The sequence below is a fragment of the Nuphar pumila genome, chromosome 3 (genome assembly GCF_984573655.1).
Source record: "Nuphar pumila chromosome 3, dmNupPumi1.hap1.1, whole genome shotgun sequence".
NCBI lineage: Eukaryota > Viridiplantae > Streptophyta > Magnoliopsida > Nymphaeales > Nymphaeaceae > Nuphar > Nuphar pumila.
The window spans coordinates 106,854,208-106,870,966 of record NC_143251.1 but is presented as its reverse complement, the minus strand read 5'-3'; the positions used below and the strand labels follow the sequence as shown (position 1 = coordinate 106,870,966).

At 39.8% G+C, this 16,759-nt stretch overlaps 2 protein-coding genes across 2 annotated transcripts; one reads left to right on the top strand and one right to left on the bottom strand.

The window, feature by feature from the left end:
* The first annotated feature begins 1,957 nt into the window (after positions 1 to 1,957).
* Positions 1,958 to 4,174, top strand: LOC149843220 (uncharacterized). The gene is made up of 5 exons (XM_090000858.1): positions 1,958 to 2,075; positions 2,411 to 2,515; positions 2,599 to 2,674; positions 2,787 to 2,940; positions 4,016 to 4,174. Exons 1-5 carry the CDS (start codon positions 1,958 to 1,960, stop codon positions 4,172 to 4,174), a joined length of 612 nt encoding a protein of 203 aa, XP_089856984.1.
* A 7,618-nt stretch (positions 4,175 to 11,792) lies between these two features.
* On the bottom strand, positions 11,793 to 13,324 carry LOC149843219 (uncharacterized). The gene is made up of 2 exons (XM_090001740.1): positions 12,580 to 13,324; positions 11,793 to 12,473 (listed from the first exon to the last, which is right to left on the bottom strand). Exons 1-2 carry the CDS (start codon positions 13,223 to 13,225, stop codon positions 11,998 to 12,000), a joined length of 1,122 nt encoding a protein of 373 aa, XP_089857866.1. The 5' UTR covers positions 13,226 to 13,324; the 3' UTR covers positions 11,793 to 11,997.
* Positions 13,325 to 16,759: the final 3,435 nt, after the last annotated feature.

The following is a 16,759-nucleotide window of genomic DNA, read 5'->3' as shown; positions in this document are numbered from 1 at the left end:
CTCTTGAGAGCTCTCTCTCTTTCAATAAGAGACATTTATATTTTTATGTTGTGTTGTCTCTTGTGGGTTTGGGTATTAGCCCTTGTTGTTTGTTCATTAGTGGAAGTTGTAAGTGCTTAGTGCACTCTTTGCTTTTCCGCATATTTCATTACAGGAAGTACTCGGGACTGAACTAGGGCCTACACGACCCTAGTTTATCCCCCTTTTTGTCGCACAACCTGTAGGTTAGACAAGCCTAGTGGTCGATCTAACCGACTGGGCCTGGTCGGATAACTCATCCAGGTGCAGTGGCACGATAAGGTGCGCCTGGTGCCACTATTGTCTGCAGTATAAAAAACATTTGTGGCAGACTAGTTGGGGATGCCTGCGCCCAGCCGGCTACCCATGTTAGGGTGGTTTGGTGCCTGATGCACCCTGCTAAACACAACAGATTGAGCAGGGTGACAGCCGTTGTTACTCCCTTCAGGTGCAACAACAGGCTGGGATCAGATGATCTCAGCCCCTCCCCGCTTAGTGCCGAAGATCGATAGGGTGCACATCTCTGCCGGTGTGCCTATGGGTGGTTGCAGCAGCTTGTCGACATTAGAGAATCATCCCAACCCTGCTGCAGTCTCAATAAAATATATATATTAGATGCTTTATTAACTACGTGTTAAACACAAAAGAGTGATACATTCTTTGACATAATGATTACTTGAATTTCGCAAAGCTTCATCTGAATATATGTTCAAAATACTTGTTTTATTTGGCATTCCAAAGAGAAATAGAAATTGGAAAGTTCAGGGTGTCGTTTCATATGAAACAGTATTTGCGGGCACACTTCCGCGAAATATATATGATTTTTATGAATTGCACTACAATAATCTCTTGTAGGGTCATGTTAACACAAAGGCTAAAAAATGAGAATGAGGTTCCGCATAACCTTTTGTGGTGTCATAAGAGCACTTATGATATTTTAGGTGTGAATTGCAAACTTTGTATTGTGGTTTAGTGGTGTACTTTGTACACCAGTGTGTTTGTCCGGGATTGGGCATGTGGTTGAAAAAAGCCAATGGAGTATAATATGTATGCCCAAGTTACATACAATTGGATAGGTAGGCATTGGGTTTAATTTTTATTTAGCATGCATCATATTTACTGAATATCGGCATATTATCAATTTATTGCATTTAAAGCCTTTTTATCATATAAAACTCCAAGATAAAATTCCAAAATGAAAACAGTGTATTATTTTGATAGTCACAATACTTTTTCAGTATTTTTATATTTTTTATAAATTTTCTTATCACTTGTTTTTCAATTGGTGACTGATTTATGCGAAGAAGATATGTTAGCAGACTTTCAGTCCATTAACTGCATCTAGTTTAATTACAATTGTTGCTTACTTGTCTCTTTCTTTGTTAATTTGTAGTGATGGAGAACCTGATTCAGGAGGTGTGAGGGTTCTTGGTTTTTATCTATCTACACACACCACCCTTACCACTGGGCCCTCTTACAAGAGCATTAGGCAGTTTCAAATAAGATTCTTGTTATATTAGTGTCTTACTCTTACTCGAACTTTTATGAATAATGCTGTCATACTAATGTTCAATGCGAATCATGAAGCTAATATGCAATTTTATATTCTCTTGTGTCTCCAGTGCTTGTTCTTTCTTCTTGAATTGTATCATGTGCTTGGCCTAATCTCTCTCACTGTACTGAAAAAGATGGGCTAGAAAGGTAAAAGTATGGCTTACCTTCTGCCATTTCTTCTTGTTTTGCACTTTGATGTTGTTAATGATCCAACCTTTTAGTCTTACATGGTAGATGCATGAAATTTGCTTTAAGCATCTCACTCTGGGTACCATGCAGTCATAGTCTAATTTACTTACTTTTTTTCACTAATGCATTTGTAGTCTTTTCTGTCTGACTTTGTCATATAAGATTTACAATTACTGCCATTTTTTCTGTGGCCAGGATGATTGGAACAAACTATTTTGGGGCCTTTTCACTTACCAATCTCCTTCTACCACTGCTCAGAAACAGTTATCAGCCTTCTCGAATAGTTAACGTGACATCATTTACCCATCGATTCAGTGAGCAAGCTTTCAACCCTGCCATTATGCATTCCATAAAAATAACAGCAAAATGGAAATGTGTTGTATCCTTGACATCTGCTCATGCTTTTAAATAAAATCAGAGTTTAGATTCATAGAAGGTTCTGTTAATCATTTCTTAACTACAGTTTTCCACAAATTGTCCCATTGGATCTAATGACGACATTAAGTGACAGTTTGTTAGCTGCGGATTCTTCGGTTTGAAGCCTATTTGAGCACTGTCGCTAGCATAAAAATGAAAGAAATAAAGAATTGCATAAATTGCTAACATCATGCACCATTATGATAAGTTTTTTCACTGCTCTGTTCTGTAGTATCTGATGTACATGTCAGTGAGGAAACATTGTTTACTGGAGATTTGCAAGCTTTCTCATGTTCAAAAGGCTATCCATTTGCTCGCATATATGAATATTCTAAGTGTAAGTTGGCATTACTTGCAAATTTTATTGTATAAAATATATCCATGCATAATGACTAATGTTAGCTATTGCTGTAAACTCAGTATGCTTGCTTATGTTCTCTTATGAGCTTCATCGACAACTTTGCCTCTCGGATCCATCACATCATGTCTCAGTAACGTATGTTTTCACAAACTTAGGTCTAGTCCTTTCATATAATTTCTGTTTGGTAATTATTAAAGTCCGCATCATGAGCCACTAATTGAATGCTTTTAATGGGTTCAATCGTTAGGGCTGCAGATCCTGGAGTAGTGAAAACTGGCATCATGCGTGAAGTTCCGTTACACATTTCTCAAATGGCTTACACAGTCCTAGAATTTGCTGGCCTTCTGCAGTCCCCTGAAATGGGGATCAGCTCCATTATTGATGCAGCTCTGGCACCTCCTGTAAGTTTGGCATTGTTTTTTTTGAGATGTGCATTATAAATCATGACCGTGTTAAGCACTACGATATAAACAAGCTGAAATATTTGCTAATCATCATTTGCTGATTCTGATCACAAGCTATAATCATTGTTTGCTGGACTGAAAAGTTTGATGCAAGATTTTTTTTATCCTGCTGATATTTCTTGGATATAATATTATTAATGGGTATCTAGCGTAAAACCCCTGACCCTTGATTAAGGTAGTGTCTCTAGTCTCTAACTCTCTATTAGTATAGCTATCACATCTGGCCCAGTTTCTCTTCATTTTAAGATAATCCTGGAACAATTTGTGGATAGTTCATTTTCACGAGGGTAAGGATAGCTCCCTTTGGACAGATTAAACCAGAGTTACCAGTCGAGGAAGCGGGAGTGGGAAGCGAGGCACTTTCAAAATTTTAGGACGCGGGGAAGCGTGGGACCACTTAGAAGAAAATTCCCAACCGTCTCGGAAGTGACCTAGGAAGCGATCCGGAAGCGAGGGGGAAGCGAAAAAATGAAAAAAATGGGGAAGCGTGGGGGAAGCGTGCTTCCCAAAAAAGGGGACGCTTCCCCTCACGCTTCGGAAGCGCGACGTTTCGCGCTTCCCCTTTTACCTAGGCGCTTCCGATAACTCTGGATTAAACTAGTGTTGCACCCCACTGACATCATCAACACACTACTAAGGCTCTGTATGGGAGCCGATGTTGGGAGGAAGATGAGGGGTGAGGGGAAGTCAGGAAGGGTAAGTTGGCCTCCCATCTCCCAAATCTGGTACTATAGAGGATTTAGTGGATCCCCAGTTCCCTCTCAAATCCGGGTCCCAAACAGAGCCTAAATGTCTTTCTGGAAGACATCTTAGATATTCCTGCATGGACCAGGTAACATGCATCATAGCATACTGTAGAAATTACTTCATTTCATGTTTTGGAAGGTCCTAATGTTACTGATTCTCTATGCATCTTGTAGATGCTATCTATTTTTAAATTAACCAATTGTGATCCTATTGCATGTTGGTCATTAATATACGCTGATAGATCTGCAACATTTTCGTCAAGTAGGATGCTTCGGGGCAGTATTTCTTTGGAGGAAATGGAAGGACAATTGAGTCATCTGCACTCTCATATAATAAAGAACTTGCTCAAAGACTATCGAGATGTTCCAATAAGCTTTTCCATGATAAGTTGTCTGCCCTAGATGGACGCTCCAGTGCCCTGTAAAGGATCCTACCTTCTGCTTCCTTTTGTAATGTGGAATCAAGATATGAAGTTAAGTGCTTAACTAGAATGCGCCTGAGATCAGATTACATAAGGATTGGCTGAAGGCATGTCGGTGGCCCCTACGAGCGTGCAAAAGGAGAGGCCACTTCCTGTGAGAGGTTTTGTTTGCTTCCTTCCACTAAATTATTAGCGGGACTCAGAAACCTGGTGATAGAGGCTCCTATCCAGATACAAAGTGATGGATATTTTATAGATGTGGGATCCACTATATGGTAGATATGACATTGGTTGGCTCTTCTGCCACTATGTTGGGTTCAAAGACTGCATTGACACCCTAAAAAGACTCAGAATTTAAGGCAAAATTTCTGTTATTGCGATGAATTTTCTTTTTTCTCTTGTATCGTTTTCTATAGTTTCCCTTGGGATGCTGTTTTCTTGTTGCTGCAGTTCCTATTTTAGCCTATGCCTGCATATGTTAATGCTGTCCTGCATGATCCAAAATACCAAGGAAAAACAAACTACATGAAGCAAAAAGTAAAGGAGGAAGGTGGGTAGTCTCTGTCACAGTGTCTCATAGAGGTCGCGCCAAGTAGTGTTAATTTTGATTATTGGGCTTTCTTCCTAGCTAGAACTTTCTTGTTTCCTTTGTTTGGAAATCACACTAGGTATTCTGTCCTTTCTATATATGAAGAATGCTTTCAAGCTTGTAATGGACTCCTAGAACAATGCTCCACAGAGGAGTCTGGACAGAATACCCACCTCTAGGATCTTTGTAGAATGTAAAAGTTTTACTAGCACCTTGTACAGAACAAGCATTCTTAGGCATTTAATATTTTGTATTAAATCAATGTCACAATCTCGTTCTCCATAAAATATTGGCAAGGAAAAATCTGAGTACTTGACAAAAAATCTTGGTTTTCCTGCGAACATATCATTGCATATCCAATTCCTACTGACCACCAAGGAATTTTCCCCGATGGGAAGCCCTTGAGGACCAAGCCTTAAAATAAATGCCTGGCCTCACAAAATCATTGTTTGCTGCCTCGCAGTATAACGAAAAGATAAATAGTGTTTAATCACATTGATATCTCGATAAATTGTGGTTCTTTCAAAATAGCAAGGATTTTGGAAATATCAAATTTTCCTAGGTACTAGATCGACTTTAGAAAATATTGAACAAAATGAAGTACTTTTCAAAATATTGACATAGCGGTTAATTGGCAAATTTAATGCCTGTTTCAGAATAGGTTGCAGGAATAGGATCACTTCTAACTATTGCCTGTATCAAGGAGGGGTATTAGATAGCTTTGGGGTTGAAAGGGAGGTGCCTCGTTTGCTGGAGTTGGTGCTGGCCCACTTACTGCCATGGCTGACATAGTGTAGATGGCATCCTGTCCTTTTGTCTGGTACTAAAATTAAATGGTTATTAACCAAACCCTAACATTAAGTACAGCAAAAAATGACCAACTTGACTAAATGTTTATGGAGTCCTTTGCAGTGAACCATTTATGAAGAGAGATGGACAGGCATTGTGTGACTGGACAAGCACTCTTGCACCATGCGGTACATAACTCCGTATCAATCATAAGGTTCACTGCAGGCCGCAGCTCTGCTGCTGCATAAAGTACCTCTAGAGATGATAATGAAAATGGTTGTCTGACTATCATGTTGCTTTTGAAGAAGCAGCCCACAAATGACTTTCTGCCAGGTGCAAAGAGGTGTCAAAATCCCCCCCCCCCATGTCTTCTATACTCTGTTAATTGCTACAGTTTTGTAAACGGGAAATAACAGCATTATACTGAAAAAACGATGAGTTTTCCTAAAAACACTACAATTTGTCATACTCCGCCCTATGACCAAAACCATAAATTGCCAACTTCGTTAGGACTTTTTTACCTTTAGCATGTGCAAAACTTACAAATTCGTGCGATATATCGCTCGGCTCGTCAGGTCTCGCAAACTCCCACTTAAAAAGAGGTTCGTACATTTTTTTTTTGCAAACATCACAAAGTTCACATAATAATATTTGTGAGCATCCTTTTAAACCCAAACATCAAAACTTCGCAAATATCAAATTAAGTTTGCATATATAATATCAAATTCACATAAAAAATATGTGAACTTCTTGTTGATCTGACCCTCGTAACCTTGCAAATATCCATCTTAATCCCGCTTTCCTGAGAAATTTATGATTTTTTTTAATTTATTATAAATAATAGTGATTAATACAATGTGAATTTTCTTCATGAAAATAACTTTTTCATACAACTACATTTAATTTATTCACTCTAAATGTGGTCAAACATATATTCATTCTATTCATTCAAAAATAAACTTGCTCACACACACACACACACACACACACACACATATATATATATATATATATATATATATATATATATATATATATATATATATATATATATATATATATATATATGTGTGTGTGTGTGTGTGTGTGTGTGTGTGTATTGATTCAAGTCATTCAAAAATGAACACGCTCATACATATATTTATTTTATTCATTAAAAAATAAACATATTACAAATATTCACATTGCATAGCTCAACATTAAAAGGTTTAGTGGACTACGTCACATAGAGTCATTAATTGATAAAATAGAAAAATGTTCAACATCTAGGGGTTCGTTCTTTGGCTTCTTAATGTCAGTCGAGTTACTATTTTTGTCCATAAACGCTCTCTTCTCTCAAACAAATAATTGAGGCGAAACTACTTCATTTCTCTCGAGCAAATGATTGAGGCAAAACTGCTTCCTTTGCAATCCGACTCTTGAGCCTGTGAATCTTGCAATTTGACCCAGTGCATGCACTTGTTCATTTTTAGTCAGACATGGCTCCACATAGCATTTTAGTTTTGATCTTACTTCTTAATGCCAGTCAGATTACTATTTTTATCTACAGACCCTCTCTTCTCTCCAACAAATGATTAAGGTGAAACCGCTTCCTCTGCGCACTCTCTACAACTAGGGCCTGCTCCTTTTGTTGAGGACCATCAATATCATTCACCACTTCAGCATCTTCACCTCATTTTTTTTCCAAAATCTTCTCCACCCTACCCATGACATCCTCCCCTTGTTGTTCCAAAATCTTCTCCAATATCTTTTATTAAAGACGAAAACAAACCCTAAAATGTGAACCATCATTTTTTTACTATCGAATCATCGTTTTAAAAATTGAAGCAACAATTAATGCTTGTAGTGACTTTCATAAAAATATAAGAAGGTTCACATTTAAGTCTTTAGTAAATTTACAAATCTCTTGTGTAATATTTGTGAAGTTTCGATGTGTTTAAGTTACATGAATTTCACAGATACATTTGTGCAAACTTTGTTTTATATATGTGAATTTTGTGAAAATATATGCAAAGTTAAACCAAACCATGCAAATATTTGTCACTATTCACCTATATTTTAGGCAGACTTCCTTATCCTCACAATTGTTCACTTATATTTTATGCAAACATCTTTATCCTTGCAAATATTTATCATTGATCACCTATATTGTATGCAGACTTTTTCATCCTCATAAATATTTGTCATTATTTTTCTATCTTTTATTCGGACTTTCCCATCCTCATAAGTTTACAGTTTTACCTACTCAATTTACAACATTTACACAATTCACCGGTTTACAATTACACAATTCACTTGTTTACAGTTGCAAAACCTCGTTAACTATATAAGAAACATCATTCACTTATAAAACATAATTTACAAATCATAGAATATTTAACGAATATAAAAAATGTAAACTTAGTTTATATTCTTAAAGTTTGATAATTCATACAAATTTATATTGACTATTCAAATTAAACTCCCCATAACTGAATCTACATATACATTGCATTCATTCAAAAAAATGAATCCACTCATACATTGCATTAATTTCATTCATTCAAAAATGAATTTGCTCATACATTGCATTCATTCAATTCATTAAAAAAAATGAACATGATCATACATTTCATTCATTTATTTAAAACTGCATCTGCTCATTTATTTCATTCATTCAAAAAATTAGTATGCTCATACATTACATTCATTTATTCAAAATTGAATCCGCTCATACATTGCATTTATTTCATTAATTAAAAATAATGAGTATGCTCATACATTGCATTCATTCATTCAAAACTGAACCTACTCATACATTGCATTCATTTTATTCATTCAAAAAAATATATATTTTCATATATTGCATTCATTCTGTTCATTAAAAAAATAAACTTGCCCATACATTGTATTGCATTCATTCAAAACTAAACATGCTCATACATTGCATTTATTCCATTCTTTCATAAAATGGAGTTGCTTATACATTGCATTCATTCAATTCTTTTACAAAATGAATGAATGGTAATACATTGCATTCATTCCATTCTTTCATAAAATGAAGTCGCTCATACATTACATTCATTATATTCTTTCACAAGAATGTTGTTTTTCACTGCCTCTTTGATGGAGAAAAAATAAAGTATGTGCAGAGGTACCTTCATCTCTTGGGTCTCAAAAATGTTGCATAGCACAACATCTTTGATGAGGAAAAAATATAATATACCATCGTTTATTTTATACTCTGTGTTGTTCTCTTGCTTTTTCATATTCCGCACATACCATGTGATCGAACGATGATTGTGAAATACATTGACTCTGTGTTGATAGAAAGAAAATATAATATATCATCGATTCTACATCATCATTGTCCAACACATCTATCCGGCTATTACAGTTGTTAAAACCACAAAACCCCTCCATCGATTCTACATCATCATCGTTCACGTTCTCTATAATAAAAACAAATTTTCAAATGACCAACTACAGTACTCACGAACCACTTGTGAACTTTTGTTTCCTATCTCACCCATATCATAAGATGCACTTACTGAAAAAACTCACTGTCGATGAAGTATCATCGATCTTCTCACCGCCAATGCTTGACCCTGAGAAAGTAATCATAATTTCTCATTGGTGGAGATAAAAAAAACTCTAGTTTCTTTGAAACCTTAGCTTTTCTTTTATACTATATTTGTACAAAAATATGCAAATATTAAGGAAATTCTCGTTGTATTCATCATTATTATTTATAATATATAGGAAAACTCATAATTTCTTCAAGAAAGCCAAATTAAGATAGATATTTGTGAGGTTACAAAATTCAAATTAACAAGAAATTCATGTATTTTGTATGTGAATTTTGTATTATATAAGTGAAGTTAGTTTGATATTTGCTAAGTTTTGAGGTTTAGGATTAAAAGGATGTTTGCAAATATTATTATGCAAACTTTGTGATGTCCGAATAAAAACATGTGAACTTCCTTTTAAGTGAGAGTTTGAGATACCCAACGAGTGAAGCGATATATCCCACGAACTTCACGGGTTTCACAATGGAAATGGTAAAAAGATCTTACCGAAATTGGCTATTTGAGATTTTGGTCATCTGAGCCCATTTTGGCAAATTGTGATTTTTTTTAGAAAAGCACAACATTTTTTTAATACGGCTATTTTCCATTTTGCAAACTTGGGCATGCTTCACCAAAGACATCTTTGAAAAAATGCTACCAACAAAAAATGCCACCAATGTATATCATGATTGCTCTAACTCAAACTGATCAAGCACCACCACAATTCTTATAAACATTTCTTATAGACATTATTTAGGATTCCAGACATGAAATACAAGCAAGTTAAGCTTGCTTGTTATCATATATGACATTATTGTTCATGCCAACTTTTTTCTATTCTTACCGACAGGGGCTCCGCTGGTCTGGTAGGAGCAGAGAGTGCAGTGTTGGGAGGGTGACGTTGCAGGTTCAAAACCCAATGGTATAGTTGTATAACTGGTAACGGTCTGCCTATCTCCGGCTTGCCTTTCAAAACAAAAACTTTTTTTTATTCTTGTATCAATGTGTGATATACGGTAGCACGTCAACTTTGCGGATCTAGTACACCAACGAACCTCCTGTCGTTTCATAATATTAGGTTATTTACGAAAACATACCCATTTATCTGTAGTAATTCAAATTCATCGCCAAAAAAATCTCATAAATCAAATGCTTAATTTTCTTTTCAGTCGCCCAAATGCCTAGCCACCGTATCTGTGTTAGTTTAATCATAGTTAATTTTAACTAATGTAAACATTCACCCTTCTCTCTCTCTCTCTCTGCCTGCATTTTATCCTCGTCCGGTCAAGTTCATCGCACTTTATGACACACTCGTTCAATCAAGTGCAACATGATTGTGAATAGACTCTCCCTAGGCTAGGGGGTCATCTTACACATTACTGAGTTAGTAGGTGGTCATTGTCCATAGTTAACAAGGTTCTCTCTCTCATTGATGATGGGAGTTAGTAGGTGGTCATTGTCCATAGTTAACAAGGTTCTCTCTCTCATTGATGATGGTATTTTTGTGTAAACGTAGGAAGAACATGAACAAAAAGATGTGCAAAGTTAACAAGGTGTTCCTCTCTCTCATACAGATTGATAAAATGCGATAGCATTAGGTATTAAAAGATGTGCAACGTTAACAAAGAGCCCTCTCTCTATCTGTGTTACGTATTTGATGTGATACGTGAGAAGATTGTGGATTAAAAGATGTGCAAAATACGTGAGAAGACTGGATTAAAAAGATGTGCAAGTTTAACAAGACCTCTCTCTCACACAGACACAAACACATCATAAATTGGATACCGGATAACTGAAGCCCTGTGATCACAACCCACGTAAGAGCTCCTAGTGGGGTTTTCTTGTGAACAGAAACTAAGGAGGCGTTTGCATGTCATGGCAGAAATGGAATCGGACTCCCATGAAAACAGTTTCTGCAAAAAACCCACCTCTAGTGTGTAAAATGACACTCCCATCAAATGTTTCCGTGAAAATGCACGATTCCAGCGTTTGTGTTGTCACTGTGGGTCATGCAGAAATGCACGCCCATCTGTGAGTTTCTGCCAAAAAAACAACCCACTTTCCATGACACACAAAAGCACCTAAAAGAAGATAGGGCTAAAAAGTAGCCTACTCTTCTCCATTGTGAAAAAGCATAATAAGTTCACCAAGAAATCTAAAACGAATCTTCATCACTGACACGGGTACTAACTAACATCAGTCAGCGAAGACTCCGTATAATTTCCCGTCCAACTTTCCTGCTTATCACCGTCAGTCCTTTCATGGCCTTGCTGCATTAGGAAGGCCACAAGAGAAACAAAGAGGAAACCAGTGAAAACTAAAACTTGGCCTTTTCATGAGACGGTGAGCCAACTTTTAGTCGCCCGAAGACAACCCACCATGAAAGAAAAACTCCTCACGATGCTCTTGTGTCTACAGAACAGAACACCTGTTTAATGAAATTGCAAAACCAAAACCAAGACCAGACACTCTTAATAATGGCAGCACAACTAAAACAAATCCTTGCCACCTATTGGGATGATAGTCACAAAGAAGCCCAACTAAAACCATCAAATTGCATCCTTAGCAACCAATCTAAAACTGGGTGTTGTTGAATGTTGATGATAGAGAAACTTAATGTCACTCAATCCTTGCCCAAGAAAAGAGCACCACAATCACGAAAAACTAAAAAAGAAGAAACTATAACACAAAAAACTAAACAATAAACTCCTGAAATTTCCATTCATTTACAGTTGTTTATATCCCGCCTAAAAACACCAAGACCGGACGATCCCGACCAAATCCACACACCGAGAGAGAGAGAGAGAGAGAGAGAGAGAGCTCCCAACCATAAGATAACTATTGCTGAGCAAAAGAAGCAGAAACAAGAAACCAAGAAAGAAGAGAAAAACAGAGTAGAGTCACCCGGCAGAGGAGGGAACCACAATTATGTGGCGCAGGGGGTGGTCGGTATCGGTGCCGCCGGCGTGCTTGATGAACTTGGCCGGCGAGAACGACGCTCCATGGCAGGCGCACATGATGCTAACCTCGCTCTTGGTGTACCTATACAGGAACCCAGTGATCGTCTTCCCGTTCGGCCCGTCCCCCGTGGTCGATACGCAGGGCATCTGCGGCAGGCTCGGCGTCTTCGACCCCTTCTCCGCCTGCGCCGGCATTGCTGCCACACTCACCTTCTCGCCACCACCCGAAGCAACCCTTTCATCGTTCGCCGCCGCTGCGGCCAGTGGTCGCTTCGATTGAGCCGTGGTGGTGGCCTTTCCCTCGGCCTTGTCTATGGGTTCGGATTGGGCCTGAGATGAAACGCTCCCCTGCCTGCATTGCTCCGACGGAGGATGGCTCGATTGGCTCCGGCTTCTCGAATCGCTGCTGCTTCCTCCTGCCACAGGAGAAAATAAAAAAAAAAGAAAATCAAAATCGAGTTTTTTTTACCTCAAAATTATGGAAGAAATCGCCGCGAAATCGAAGGAATCCCCAAAATTCACCTCCGGAGATGGCGGATGAGCTGCTCCCACCCGAACCAGATGACGACTGTGGCCTCGGCTGCTTATTAGCAGCCTCTTCCGACGGAAACGATCTGCAGGGGACCGGCTGAAACAGCGCGGCGTTCGCGCTCCGGCCAGCCGCGGAATCGCAGGCAAGAATAGGAGGAGAAGCTGAAGCAGGCCAGTAAGGCACCACAGAAGGAAAAGCTCCACCAGGGATCACCGGAATATACTGAACCTTGTCCCCGTTCTGAACCACATACTGCATGAACGGAATCGCAGGGAGGCAGCCGTTCCCCGCACCGTTCTTCTTGTCGTCTCCTGCCGCCACCGCCGAAGCGGGTCGATCTTCCTCCGCCGCCGCTGCGCCTTCGCCTCTGGACCGCTTGGCGTCCCTTGGCTTGAGGAGGCCGCGCTTCTCGTCTCGCTTCCGCCGGGCAAACTGCCGCCGGAGCGCGTGCAGCTCCTTCCTCCGCCGCTTCTCCAGCAACTCCGCCTCCTCCCTGTTCCTTCCGTACATGCCGCTGCCGAGATCCGGCGCCGCGTCCTTGCCCTCCTCCTCCGCCGTCGATCTCGTGAAGCCGCCGCCGATCGACAGCCCCAGCCTCAGCTCCACCCCTTCTTCTTCCCCAACGCTCTCCCCCATCTCCAACCTCAAAACCCTAAAAGTAAAAAAGAGCAAAAAAAAACGGAGACAGAAAATATGGGGGAAAAAGAAATCAACGATTTTGTTTTTCTTCCACCACCACCACCACCACCCTGGTCTGTCTGTCCAGAGGAACAAAAGAAAAAAGAAATTGGAAAAAAAGAAAAGAACAGGAAAGGTGACAAGGGATACGAAACGAGTTTCTGTGTAACCGTATCGTAAAGGCCGAGACGTGCCACGTGGTTGGATGGGTGTAATAGGAAGAGCGCCACGTTGAAGACGGAGCGTATTTTTTTGCGTTATTAATTATGATTAGTCCTTTCATAATGCGGTTAAGTTGGGAAGCGAACTCTCATTGGTCACGGATTGAAATACCAGCGATGTTTCAAAATATCTTGATTTTATCGAGATAAAATCGAATGTCCGATATTGCGAGATTGAACTGTTCCGACGTGGCATATCGGGACTCGGCGATCGGATGGGTTAGCAGGACACGTGTCATGAAGTTTTGAGATGGCACGTCTCATATCATTGATACGGTCTTCGAATAGATAAGCCGTACGGTAGAGGGCACGTAGGAACCAACAAGTGGGGCTCCGGTGGACACGTTTTGGGATTTAAGTCGAAATAGCGACCCTGTGTGCCACGTGTCCTGAACTTGAGGGATTTGACAGCTGGCTGACGGCAGACTTCTGACTTTTATTTTTCTTTCTTTCTTAAGTTTTTGTTTTTTCGTTTTTCTAAAATGTTTGCCCTATGTGAAACGTGGCGCATTTTTATTGCCTGAAAAGTTGGAGAGTAGTTTGGGACAATTGCTTTTTTTGCTTTGCACGTCATCTCGAGGGAGACCGAGATTGTTCCACGTGGTACGATATGATGATGCCACGAGGAAGGAAGTCTTTGCTGGCTCTTTCTTGGGGCCCACTCGTGGAAAAAGCTAAATGCAAGCTGGCACGTGTGTGTGATCGGTGAGAAGGTGGTGGGACCCATAGTTACCGGAAACGCTTTCTTAGCAGAGAAAGCTTGCACGTTTGTAAATGCTAAAAGTGATACAAAATGACTTTTAAGAGAGTTTTTTCTAAAAAAATTACATTTTTTTAATAAAATATATTCCTCAATCAAAAAGTGAGAATGTTTACATTCTCCACCATTCATCTCACCACCACCACCACCATCCATCTTACCATCACAACCTATGAACCATCTGCCTCCGCCGACAACAACATCAACAGCACGGTGACCACCTGCCATCACCACCTCTGGCACCAATGACATCACGGTCACCGCCTCTAATCTAGAGGCATGGTCAACCCAAACCATCTCTGGCACCTCGCTTTCTAATCTAGTGGCACCCTCAGCTCGCCCTCCTCTTCATCTCATGCTAACGACACCCACCCGAGGCAAACCTCTTACCTCTTGGTCGATGCGGACCATCTCTGTCCCAGTTGAGCTTCTCGTGAAAGAGATCGCTGCAGGTGTCAGTCATACAGGAGAGAGGGAGCAAGGGAGAGAAGAAAAACTTTTTCTTATGCTATACAAACAAAAGAAAACTTTTCTTTTAAAAAAGTTATCATACCAAAACTTCTTATAGGCAAAACTTTCTTATATGAAAGTTTTTTTGGCTTTCAAATGTGCCATCGGACTTACTTTTTCCAATAAGTTGGTATGGAGCGACGATTTTTCCTTACCGCCACAAGCCTTTCTATGACTCTATCACGAGCATAGAATGCTTCGCAAACCCACGATGCACCAAGCTACCTAAGTCGACCAACTTAATGGTCAAATGCCGCGTACCAACATATTTTCATATACTGAATCATTTTCATTGGCCCTGCACACCACCCTGTGTGCAGCTGCCTAGCAAAAGCTGATCAAACGCATTCCATGCAGTCCATGTCACTTAGTGCATAGTCATCTCATATCAGCTATCACTTCCAAAAGAGACACAAACTTTGCCTAAGACTTGCATGTCATAAAGCGTATTGCAGCTTCATGAGCACAACATAGCAAAACCTTGTCACTGAAGGAACAAGACCTTGCAACCCTTAGTTCGAAAATCAGTTGATGATTGAACACCATAGCGAAGAGCACTACCCAAACTCATTCGTCAGCGCCTAGGCATTCACTCGCTTAGCCCCAAGTCACCATACTGGATTGGAATCACCTAATGTGATCCTTGAAGGAATTAGCTCTAACCCACACACACTCCCGTGCGTTCAACTACTACGCATGAGACGCTCTTGCAAGCTAAGAGGTCCTTAACCAAATCTCTAAAGGCAACATCCTCTGATCCACTAGCACTGCTTAACCGAACAATGTTTCACGTCTGTGCCGCCATGCAATGATGTACTAATGACGATATCGATGCATATCACATGTCATGCTACCACCGCACATCACCGATCAAACGAATGCATACCGCATGTTCCTACACTTTTCACTCAGTAGAGCTTTGCACTGCACATGCCCCATTCCGAAAGATCGGCTCGGGATATTCTCTCCACAAAAAACCATTATCGTCTTCAATAATGCTGGTGCAGGTAAGAATACAGTCTTCACTGGTATGTCAGTTTTCCTCTATACTTATCTTTGGTTTACTCTTTTTCTTCAGCCTACTCAACTTGTTATGGATTATATCCACCATCGTTGCAACCTTTAACACGCCAAATCTCATTCCTTAACGCATCTCCGATCATTTAGACAACAGTCTTCTACTTTATCAACATTGAGTATTCTCTGCTTATGAGACCTCAGTGTAGTCTCAAACACAAACAGGTCATCTTCGCCCTCACGACAAACTTGTCATCTTCAAGCTCATGGCTAGGGTGCCTTCCAACCCCAGCAAGGGCAAATCCAAGCCCTTCGTGGTCCTCACAAAGAAAAACAACCACCAATGCGTGTCGTAGGAATATCAACTCCCTTAGGCACCAACTTGCGATTTTTTAATGGTCCAAACTAGTCCTCAAGTAGGGGACACCTTGCGTATCACCCCAAAATGGTCTTTCAAATCGTCTTCCTAGACACTCGTCCTCACATGAGCACATTTAGCCCAACGCTGAAACTCCCCTCCCAAAGCCTGCATGTTGTAACTCTCTCTCAAAGTCAGCAAAATGTTCTCCTAGGAACCAACAAGCCACGAACAAAAACTTTTTCTATACACACAATCGATTGAAGAACTGCCAACTCAAAGGACCAAAACAATGAGCCTTTTTGCTTAACGTGGAAACTTCGTTAACCCACAATATTAGAATGAATCTAAAAGTTTAATTGAGTCTCTCACACCCAAAGGTGCAAATCCATACAGCCATATTCAACGTGCATTCTCTACATGCACAAGGCAAACATCACACTCCATCTGTGAACCTAACATACAACTGATAGCAATCTTTGGCTTATCTACATTCCCTTAGCCAACTGAACAACAACCTTACACTTCTGCTTGTTATCGACAAGATGTCCCATACCATCTTGCCAACATCTTGCTTCTATGCTCAGTCAACCACACTTCAGCCGCAAAAATTTGCATAACTAATA

Excerpts from the sequence above, each read along its gene's own strand:
- LOC149843219 (XM_090001740.1), bottom strand. The coding sequence starts at position 13,225 with ATGGGGGAGAGCGTTGGGGAAGAAGAAGGGGTGGAGCTGAGGCTGGGG. Across the intron at positions 12,474-12,579 it reads CTCATCCGCCATCTCCGGAG|GAGGAAGCAGCAGCGATTCG; the intron begins GTGAATTTTGGG and ends CTCCTGTGGCAG.
- LOC149843220 (XM_090000858.1), top strand. The coding sequence starts at position 1,958 with ATGATTGGAACAAACTATTTTGGGGCCTTTTCACTTACCAATCTCCTT. Across the intron at positions 2,076-2,410 it reads ATCATTTACCCATCGATTCA|TATCTGATGTACATGTCAGT; the intron begins GTGAGCAAGCTT and ends TCTGTTCTGTAG. Across the intron at positions 2,516-2,598 it reads CATATATGAATATTCTAAGT|TATGCTTGCTTATGTTCTCT; the intron begins GTAAGTTGGCAT and ends CTGTAAACTCAG.